The sequence below is a fragment of the Giraffa tippelskirchi genome, chromosome 3, assembly GCF_054371585.1.
Source record: "Giraffa tippelskirchi isolate mGirTip1 chromosome 3, T2T-mGirTip1v1.2.pri, whole genome shotgun sequence".
Taxonomy (NCBI): domain Eukaryota; kingdom Metazoa; phylum Chordata; class Mammalia; order Artiodactyla; family Giraffidae; genus Giraffa; species Giraffa tippelskirchi.
This window is the reverse complement of record NC_137277.1, coordinates 165,008,180-165,018,307: the sequence shown is the minus strand read 5'-3', so window position 1 is coordinate 165,018,307 and position 10,128 is coordinate 165,008,180. Positions and strand designations below refer to the sequence as shown.

The window sequence follows — 10,128 nt, the reverse complement described above, 5'->3', positions numbered from 1 at the left end:
ACCAGAGGCCAGACGTGGTCGTCGCCTGGTTGAGGAGTGGGGAGGGGACGGACTCCTCCTGCTCATCTCCGCTGATGAGGGGGTCTTTTCCACCACTGATGGAGCCCCCATACGCTGCTCCCGTCGGGGTAGCAGAGCTGAGCGGAGAGGGGCATTCCTTGGGAGTGGGAGGCTACTGGAGACTGCTGGGGAGGCTGGTGGCAGGGGCCGGCCCTGGGAGCCTCCGAGCTCCGATTAGAACTTGGACAGGACACGCAGCGCCTCCTTGAGGCGGCCAGTGGAAACCGTGTCACAGGGACCTTGACCACAATCAAGGGTGCCCCGCCAGCCCACTGGGGGATGGAGACCCCCACTTACGTCCAGGGTGGCAAGGACTAGTGTTTCGGTGAGGGGCGGCTCTCTGTAGGTAGGGGCGTGGGCACGGAGAAGGGCAGTGGCTTCCCCCAGCTCAAGCCTCCGACCCGAGGCCCCTTACCACCCGCTGCCCACCTGTTCTGCAAACCTTCCTGAAGGGTGTCTGGGGAGGGAGAAATCCCTGCTCCCTACGGACGAGGGCTGAGGGCAGTTCAGAGGTGGCCCGGGCGGCGGAGGGGAGCCTGGAGGGAAGGAAGGGGAGGAGGAGGCGGAAGGGGCGAGGGCGGCGGGCGGGGCAGAGTAATTGCATGTTTGTTAGTTCTCCCGTCTCCGCGCACGAGGGAGCCTGTGTGGCGGTGGGTGTAGCTTCGCCTCCAGGAGTCTGTGTCTGTTGGCAGAGGTGTCAGTGTGTCTGTCTCCGGGGGTCTGGGCTCTCCCTGGCCCCCCGCCCCCGCGTGTTTTGGGGAGCGCGGCTCTGGGCACACCCAGCTGTGCTCCATGCTGATGCGGCAGATGTGGCGGGGCCCCAGCTGTGCCGGCTTCCCGGAGAGGGGGAGGGGCTGCAATCTGCTCCCCCGATAATGGCTGCTAAGTGCCAGGGGGAGGGGATGGGGACGGGGGTGGGAAGGAGGCCCGGTCCCCGCCACACCCCACCCTGGCCGGCCTCCTCCCAATCTGTGTTCTTGGCTCTGCCTCTTCCCCCTGGCTGGCTCCTGAAGCCCGTCCAAATTTCTCTCCACGCTTAGTCCCCTCAGTCCCCGTCCCCAGCTCTCCTCCTCTGTCACCCCATCCAGCTTGGTGCCAGGGACCCGCCCCCCCTTCCCAGCCCCCAGCTCGCTCCCCCTCGCTGATTTTACAGAATAATCTTTTTATGGAAACTGAAAAAAAAAATCGCTAATGGCAGGAGCGCACCCCTCCCCCGCATCCCTCCCCCCCTATCCCATACTTCCCACCCCAGTTCCCTCTGTTCTCCCCAGGGCCAGCACCCTCCTACCCCTCCAGGGCCAACGAGATCCCGGAGGTAGTGAAGGGGGACTCCAGAGCTCTCTCCTCTGGAGGCCAGACACTCCCAAGTGCTGGGTCCTGGGCTCTTCCCTTAGAGGTGGAGGGGGACAAGGCCCCTCCCAGGCAGACTATGCTGGAAGAGAGTGGAGAGCAATGGAACTTCTCTCCTTAGACGCCCCCTCTCCACCTAAACACATAGACAACAGTGACCTGCTCTGCCTGGGGGGGGGGGGGGGGGGGGCGGGGCACACAACAGAGACCTCAGCTTCACTAGCCTCCTCCACTTTTAACACTGACCCTGCCCCCACCCCCACTGGGCCCAGGAGGGGGGTCCTGGGGGCCAGGGCCTGACACAGACTTATTGGATTTCACGGTGTTTTGCTGAGAAAATAATTAAATTATCATATTTATGATGAAGCTGCCATGGCCTCTGCCAACCACTCGGAGCAGAAGGGTCAGGACTTGGGGGAGGAGAGGAAGGGACCGAGCCCCTGGCCCCGTGGCCCACCCCTTTCCTCAGGGGCTGACCCCAGCCTAGAGGAGCCATCTGCAGCCCCTTCCGGACGCAGAGGCAACAGAAGGTCCGGGCTGGAGGCAAGAGACTGGAGGGACCAGGAGTGGGAATGAGGCAAGAGGCTGAGTCAAGGCAGACTATTGTAGATCAGGAGTGCTGAAACCCCCAGGTTGTTGCACAGGTGCTCTGACTCGGCCTGCAGGGGCCTCCAGGGGCTGGGAGGTCACACCTAGCCCAATCCCCAGGTCAGCCTCAGCCCAGCCCCCCAAGAAAGCACATCTTCCTAAGTGCCCAGCTCCGAAGCTCTGAAATCCTGGGCTTTGATAAAGGCCCTGGCACCCTGCTGCCTGCCACCCCTGCTGGCTGCCAGGACCCCCTCCTCCCTCCCACCCACGCCCTGCCCCCCCATTCTCTTCGGGTAATTAGATTCCTCTCAATTAGCAGATTACGATCATTACCAGCTCATCTGGCAACTAAGCTCTGCACCCACAGCTGGGGAAAGGGGGGGGGCACCAGGAGGGGCACACAGGGGTCACGGGTGAATACCAGAGAGGGCTGGGTTTCTCTGGGGCTTCAGGAATATGGAATGAAGACTGAGGACCCTCCACCTACCCACCCACCGGCTCACAAAGGGCAGAGCCAGGGTGGTGGGAGGTGGCCAGGGCTCTACCCCTCCCAGAATGGAGTAGCTCCCACTGTGCTTCTGGAGAGAAAGGCAGCAGCTCAGGCCCATCCTGCCTGCCAGGGACTAGAAGAAAAGAGACCCGGCCTAGGCCTCAGGCAGGGGAGAATCCCCCATCCCGCCAAAAGCCAAGCTGGGAGCAGATGGAGCTGGCAAAGCAGAAAGCAGGCCGGGACTGGGCAGGAACCAAAGAGAACGGACACCAGGTGATCCAACCTTGGGCCCTGGGCTCCCAGCCCCAATCCCTGTGCCTGCCGCCTACACCCCACTGGCCAACCGAAATCCCTTCCCCTTCCCCTTGGAACCCTTACACTCTGGAGCCTGAGCCAGGCCCAGTGAAGGGGAACAGGGAGGCAGCATCGGGGTGAAGGCAGGGCCGGCGGGCTAGGAGCCTGGAGGGCCTTCCTCCAGAGCGGCAGAGAGGCTGAGGCAGTAGGAGGGGGAAATTTACCAGGGCTCCAGATTCATTATTCATGAGCCCGCAGCAACGACTCCAATTTAAATGCTAATGTGGGGGGGCCTGACTCCGCTGCCCCCCTTCCACCCCCAGCCCAGGCACAGGCGGAGTCCGTGCTGGCTCCAGGGTTCACCCGGGTTTATTATAGGGAGTGGAGAGGGAGGCCACGAGTCCTCCAACCACCCACGATGCTCCCCGAAAGCGCGAGTGTAAAGAGCCTGCCTGGACAGAGGCTGGCTACGCAGGCAGGCAGGCAGGCAGGAGCCTCAGGGGAGCAGATCGGAGTTCAGGGGGGCCTTCTGGCAGGCCCCCTCAGAGGATGATCTGGTTGGTGAAGCTGCGGCTCAGCTCCTTGTGTGGCAGAACAATCGAGTTCAGGATGAGCACCTCAGCAGGAATCCGGACACGGCAGCCTGCAGTGTGGACCAGGGCACCAGGGGGAAGCCGTGGGGACAGGGAGGCGAGGTGAGGGGCAATGAAGTGGGGCCCACCGCCATCTGGGGGTGGGGGGGGACCCCTCCCTGCCCATCTGTGTCCCCTGTGACTCACATAAGACCTGACACACAGCAGACACTGGGTGAATGTTTGCTCAAGGAATACACACACACAGACACACATATACACAGGCACACAAATGCTCCCACAGGGCATGGCCATGACCTGTGGAAGTTTCTTGCAGCCCAGTGCCCCGGGAAGCATACCTAGGATAGTGATGGCAGGCAGCAGCTTCCCGTCCTTAAACAGGCTCTCACTGTCCATGTGGGCTCGGGGGTCGTTGGGATTGGGGTCATTGGGGGTACCCTCCACGCGGGCCCAGCGCCCCACGGTGCTCCCCCAGCCCACGATGCTGTGCAGAACACACGTGTGCTCCTGCCAAACAGCACGATGGGAGTGAGGGGCCAGATGCAGAGCCCATGGGGCGCACCCCTCCGCTTGGCCTCTGGGGGCACCACGTGGGCGGCGTGGGCCTAGGTGCCTACCTGCAGTGTGGCTCCATGGAGGACGATGCTCTCTCGGAGCCGCACGCCCTCACCTATGGTCACCCCCTCACCAATGGAGACGTTGGGGCCCAGCTGTGGAGAACAGCACTACCGTAGGCCTTGGAGGGCCCCAAATCCAGTCCCCTCACAGAACAGATAAAGGGGAAGGGACCTGCTTGAGGCCACCCTACAAACCGTGCACAAAGGAGAGACCCCCACCCTGAGCTCAGGAGAATCTGTACCGCCCCACCCATCCTGATGGCCACCTCCCTTCCTCTGGGTTGGGCCACTGCTTACCACCGCCGATGGGGCCACCTTAGCTGTCGGGTGGATGTAAACATTTCCTAGAAGCAGAAGAAAGGACTGGGGGCAAATGCCCCTAAACCACACCTGGTTCAGGGAGGGTGGGGCTGAGACTTCAACCTCTGGATCTGTGACCAGGAGTCACGGCTCAGAGGGGAGGGGGGATGGGCTGGGCTGGGGGGCAAAGGTTAGGGATTGGAGCAGGATGGGTACCTCGAATCCGTGGACCCCCTGGAGTGTGCTTGGCCAGACGTTCTGGGTGAGTGAGCTGGTACTGGCTCAGATAGAGGCGGGAGGCGTAGAGAGCTGAGCTGGGGGCCAAAAAGTGGAACAGGGGCTCAGGGGCCAGCAGAGCCTGTGCCCACTGCCCCAAAGTCTCAGACGACCCAACCACCCCATCAGAGGCTGCTCCCATACCCTGCGGACTTGATCTGGCTCCAGATCCCGTCAGTGAGGTGCACGTAGATCTGCCCCTGCCCGGCCAGGGCAGAGAACACGTCCTGCTCCAGGCGGATGGTACCTGCCCCGGGCCATAGGCCTGAAGAGTCCTCCCTGGCACGGAGGGAGGGATGCTGACATCAGTTCTCCAGCTGAGCCCGACTGGGGGCCAACACAATCTCTTGGGGACAGGGATAAGAGTGAATCCCACCACCTCTCCAAGTCTGGTCAGATCTGCTCCAGAGGAATGCTCACATCTCAGGAAGCTCTCCCATCACCCTCGCACACATCACCCCCCTCTCCCCACCCCCACCCCCCGAGTTGCTGTGTCCCCAGGCACAGACCTGCTGCCTATCCTGCCCTATATCCAGAGGGAGTTTGACCAGACCTGGGTTCTCCCCCCTTTTCCCATTCTCCCTGCCATCCACCTTCCCTCTCATTGGATGGAATGAAACACAGACAGACTCACCCCAGAGGAAGGCAGCTGGTGAGGGCAGAGACAGTCACAGAAAGAGAGGGGAGAGAGAGAGAGAGAGAGATGGTGGAGATGCCAGCTCAGCAGAAACCGACAGAGGCCAGAAGAGATGGAGAGAAAAGCAGAGAGATGGGTGGGAGTGAGAAGATGGTGATGCGTGAATGAGGCATGAGATGGGAGATGGGCGGGGAAGAGGGAGTGAAGGCAGGGATCCACCGAAGGAGCAGGTCCCAGCCTAGGAGGACGACCCTGGGCTGTGGCTGATGGTGAGCAGGGCTCTGGGGCACTGTGCTCCAGGGGGAGCCTGGGCCTGAGAGTACAGGTGTGCACGCACACACAAGCCTGTGTGCACCCAAGTGTGTGTGTTGCCGTCTGTTTGGAAAGGCATCTCTGGGACACTCAGGGCTTGAGGTAAATGGACCAGAAGGGGAGTGGGCAGGCAGTGACAGAAGAGGAACTGAGATGGATACGGAAGAGGGACAGAATGAGGTTAGGAAGGGAAGGATGGGGAGGCTCAGGTGGAGATGACAAGTGGAGACAAGAAGGACAAGGAAGGTGAGCAGGTGGACATGGAGCCTGCAGAGACTGGGGGGAGGTGGCAGGGAGGGGGGTTCTGTGACGAGGGGCACTTGGGGTCACAGGGTCATGGGGCCTGCCTCACAGTTGCCCATCCTGCTGATTTCGCTGGAAGACATCCCGGAGGGGTTTCAGGGCTTCTGGGGAAAAGAGGTAGATGCCGCAGTTGATGATGTCACTGACGAATGTGCTGGGCTTCTCCACATAGTGCAGGACCTGAGGACAGAGTAGGCTAGGGTTAGGGGAGGAGAGGCCACTGCCACCACCTCTAAGACCCCCTGAGCTCCAGGTCCTCCCTGCTGCTGGAGTGGTCTTCCTGCAACACAGACTGCCCCCGGCTGCTGGCCTTCACCTTCAAGGTAAGTCTGAACTACATGCCTTTCTCCTCCCCACCTCCCAGTGTTCCTGGAACACAACTCCATGCTATCGCATACCTGCTCTGGGAATGCCCCCTCTCGTCTCTTCATCTGAAAAACTAGGCTTTCAAAACCCAGTGTGAGTCCACTCTGCTCGAGCTTGCTTCTCAGATCCGGGCACCCTTGACCTCTGGCCACACCTCACATAGCACTTGTATCATTTGTGATGGCTGGGTTTCCCACTAGTCTGAGATCCTTAGAAACACGGATTGTCCTTCAGCTCTACTTCTCTTACACCTAGCTAGTGCCTAGCTCAAAACTTCAAAGTAAAATTTACACACATACGTGTGTATGTATATGTATTTTTAATACTAAAGCTGGAACAAATAAAACGGGCACGTGAAAGTTGGGCTCGGGGGCAGGGATCTTCACAAACAAGGACAGACTGTCCGCCTTGCTGATTATGCTGACTTCCGTAACTCTGGAGACGCTATGTGGTCTCCTGCCTCCGGGCCTTTGCACATGCAATGACTTCCCGTCTCCTTCATCTAAACAGATTTTCTTCAGGGAGCCCTCCCCTCCCCCAGCCAGGCAAGGCTGGGTTGGGCCTCCTTTTGTGCTCTCATAGCACCCCAACCATTCATCTACTGTGACGCCTTCACTCTCACCAATCTCTCTAGAAGGGATACAAGATGAATGACCTGTTTGACAAGAGTGGGGCCCACCCCAAAGTGGTGCAGCATTTCCAGAGCTGGAGTGGTTGGGGAATGATGTTGACACACACACAGGCCCTTCAGTCCCTCTTCCCACGCCCATCTCCTATCTCATGCCTCATTCACGCATCACCATCTTCTCATTCCCAAGAGCAAGCGCCCGGCCAGCCCCCTCTCTGCTCTCACCTCGTGTGTCTGTGGATTCTCTACAATGCAGCCGTAGTTGAGGGACTGTGTCCTATTAGCCTGAAAGACAGACACACCGAGACAGTGACCAGCTAGTTCCAGAGCAGCAGGGTCTGTTTCCTCTGTCTTTCTTTTCCTCTCCTATAGCACCTGGCACACACCTCCGCAGCAGACAGGGCTTCAGCAAGGGTGAGAACTGACAGCTGCTGCCACCCCCTCACCCGCTCCCTGCGGCGAGCAGCCAAAGGGCTTGGGGTCTCCACCACCACCTCCACCGCTCCTGAGGTTTCTGGCACACCTCCCTGCTGATGCCCGTTCCCAGTCCAACCCCCTGGGCTGCCTCCCCGACACTCTGCATTCCAGAGACATTTCTGGATTACACCCCCTCGGCACCCTCCAGCCCCCCGGGGCTCCTCACCGTGGTGCCAAGGAGCAAGAAAGGGTGTGGCTGGTGTCTGTGGACATCCAACATGGCGCTCAAGGGGAAGTCAGAGCAGACGTCAGCGTTGAGCACGAAGAAGGCTTCGGGGCCTCCAGCCAGGATCTGGTCCCGGAAATGGTAAAGACCACCCCCTGTGCCCAGGGGGGCAAATTCCTGCAGGTACCTGTCCCCAGGGACCCCAGGGCTAGCTCAGTGAGATCAGAAGACACAGATACGAGGAGCCTGGGTACCTGACTCCTCCTGCTCCCAGAGGTACACCTGCCCGCGGCCCACAAAGAAACTCAATAAACTCAGGGATTCACAGATGCCCCAATAAGAATCCTCCTAGTGTGTGAGGGTGAAGTCCAGCGGATGGACCCCACTCCTGAGAACCAGAAGTTTAGGGCACTGCCCCCCAACCCTCACACCACCCATGTGCACAGACACCTGATGGGAAGGTTAAACTCCTGCTGGGCAGCTTCCAGGAACCGGGTAAGGGGCTCATCAGGCTGGTAGAAGCCAATGAGCAGAATCTCCTGCATCCCAGGGACCTGGGGATAAAGGAAGAGGTTGGAAGAAAAAAATACCTGATAGGAAAGAATGAAAAAAGGGAGAAATCCCTGGTGCTGGCCGTGGAGTCTGGAGACCACAGTTTCCTTCTCAGCTGTGAGGCCCCTGGGCACTCACTTTACCACTCTGGCCCGTTTCCTCCTCTGGACAATGAAGAAGTTTAGAGAAAGTCTCAGTCCCTGATGTTTTCATCTTTTATTATTCTATTATCCCCTGCCCTCTCACATCTGAATTGGGGCTCACCCCAGGGAAGATTTTGCCTACCAAGCTGCGTTAAAGAATAATCCATTCATCTCCCCCCGACCCCCGTATTTATCATCTGTCAATCTGAGCTTGAGATGAGGATATAATTCATCAAGCGCCTATACTGTACTAGGCACTTGACAAACACGATTGCAAGTTTCACCACCTCACAAAGCAAGTCTAATTATCTCCATTTTTACAAATAAGGAAACTAAGGCTCAGAAAGACTGGGAAATTTGCTCATGTCCTTACAGCAGGTAGAAACTAGATTCCAATAAAACCCTGCCTGCTTCAATACCAAAAGCGATAAAGAAATTAGCTCCTCAGTGAGCAAAGGTATGAGTTCTGTGCTTTGCTATCATTAAGGTTCCCCTGGCTACAGCGTTAAATTGTCTCTAAGATTTTTGCCTGATCTCACATTCCATGCTTTAAAAATAGGAGCAGAATCTGAGCACGAGGCTAGATGAGAGACTAGGTTAGGGGAAGACAGGAGGGCAGCCATATAGAACAACTCCAGGGGGCGACATCCACATTTTCATTTGTAAATGGTGGTCCCTGAAGTTATGCCTTGTGGGAAGGTCATGGTTGGAAAAGGGGGAAATATGGCATGAAGGAGATGAGCAAGAAGTGAAGTGGGAGAGGGGAGCCTACACGGTTACCTGGGCACAAGCCTCAATATGGTGCTGGATCATAGGCACCCCTGCCACAGGAAACAGGGGCTTGGGCACCTCAAATGACAAAGGCCTGAAGCGAGTCCCTGGGAGAGGAGAAAGAAGCACATTTCAGCTTCCTGCCTCCCTCTGCCCCCACCCAGCCAACCACTTCAACCCAACCTCCTCCCCTCATTCTGCTGGCTCCTCACCCTTTTGAGGGCCTCCAATCAGGATCACAGCTTTGAGCATGATGGCGACTGCTACCTAAACCTCAAATCCCAACAGAGAAGTCAGGCTCAGACCTCACACCGCAACTCAGGAACCTGATTCATACTCCAACTAGGCCCCAAACCCCAAACAGCAACACTTAGCCCTCTCCAAGGATGTAAATCCAAAGTTCAATATGGACTTGCCCGGGACACAACACCTCATATATTTCACACAATTCAAATCCCAGCCCAGACTCCAGCTGGCCTTCAAACCCTACAATGAATCCACCCAAATTCTGAAATCCACACCCCACAATTTGACCCCTAACAGTCTTCCCTCTAGCCACAGATTCAGCAAACTCAGAAACTCAGCAAGAGACACCTTCTCGGATCTCAAACCTCAAGAAACCTAAACTCCAAACCCATCAATTCCCAATTGTTGCATCCTGACTCTAGATCTTAAGCCCTGTACCCCAACAGTGAACCCTGAACATTGAACCTCAGACCCTGAGTCCCAAATATCTAACTACAATCCTAAGAATGGCTCCCAAGTACTGAATTAACACTGATGCGCATATAATGCATCCCAAATTCAATTTAAAACAAACCTATATAGGCTGAAACTGAATCCGAAAACTAACCTCTAAGTGATGAACCCTGAATCAAAAGACAGATTCCTTTAGCGTCCCAAACACCGAACCAACCAAGCCCTGAGCACCGATACTGACGACAAGTACTTAATCTCTGGATTCGGAGAACTGATTGTTGACCCTCTGAATCCCACAACTGACTCTAATAAATCCTAGCCTCGCGCAGCCAGAGATTGTGGAACCAACACAAGAGCGTTAGGGCGGAAAGCCAGTTGAGACCTCCGAGACCCTCTCGGTCTACCGTCCTCTGCCCTCTACCCCTTTCGGCGCCCCTCCATCACCTCCCTTTACCACTAGCCCCCTTTCACCAGATCTGTCGCCCGCTACTGCTTGCTCCTTCCGC

General features: G+C 57.6%; 1 protein-coding gene across 5 annotated transcripts; it reads right to left on the bottom strand.

The window, feature by feature from the left end:
• Positions 1-3,129: 3,129 nt before the first annotated feature.
• Positions 3,130-10,128, bottom strand: GMPPA (GDP-mannose pyrophosphorylase A). 5 transcript variants are annotated; one of them, XM_081584281.1, is made up of 13 exons: positions 9,777-10,128; positions 9,136-9,196; positions 8,933-9,030; positions 7,908-8,011; positions 7,458-7,644; positions 7,040-7,099; positions 5,870-6,000; positions 4,713-4,847; positions 4,509-4,606; positions 4,290-4,423; positions 3,993-4,085; positions 3,714-3,882; positions 3,130-3,425 (listed from the first exon to the last, which is right to left on the bottom strand). In XM_081584281.1, exons 2-13 carry the CDS (start codon positions 9,173-9,175, stop codon positions 3,325-3,327), a joined length of 1,350 nt encoding a protein of 449 aa, XP_081440407.1. In that variant the 5' UTR covers positions 9,176-9,196; positions 9,777-10,128; the 3' UTR covers positions 3,130-3,324. The 5 variants fall into 5 exon arrangements, with proteins under 5 accessions (XP_081440407.1, XP_081440409.1, XP_081440410.1 ...); XM_081584283.1 differs by having other exon boundaries at positions 4,290-4,336; XM_081584284.1 differs by having other exon boundaries at positions 4,290-4,336; positions 10,077-10,128.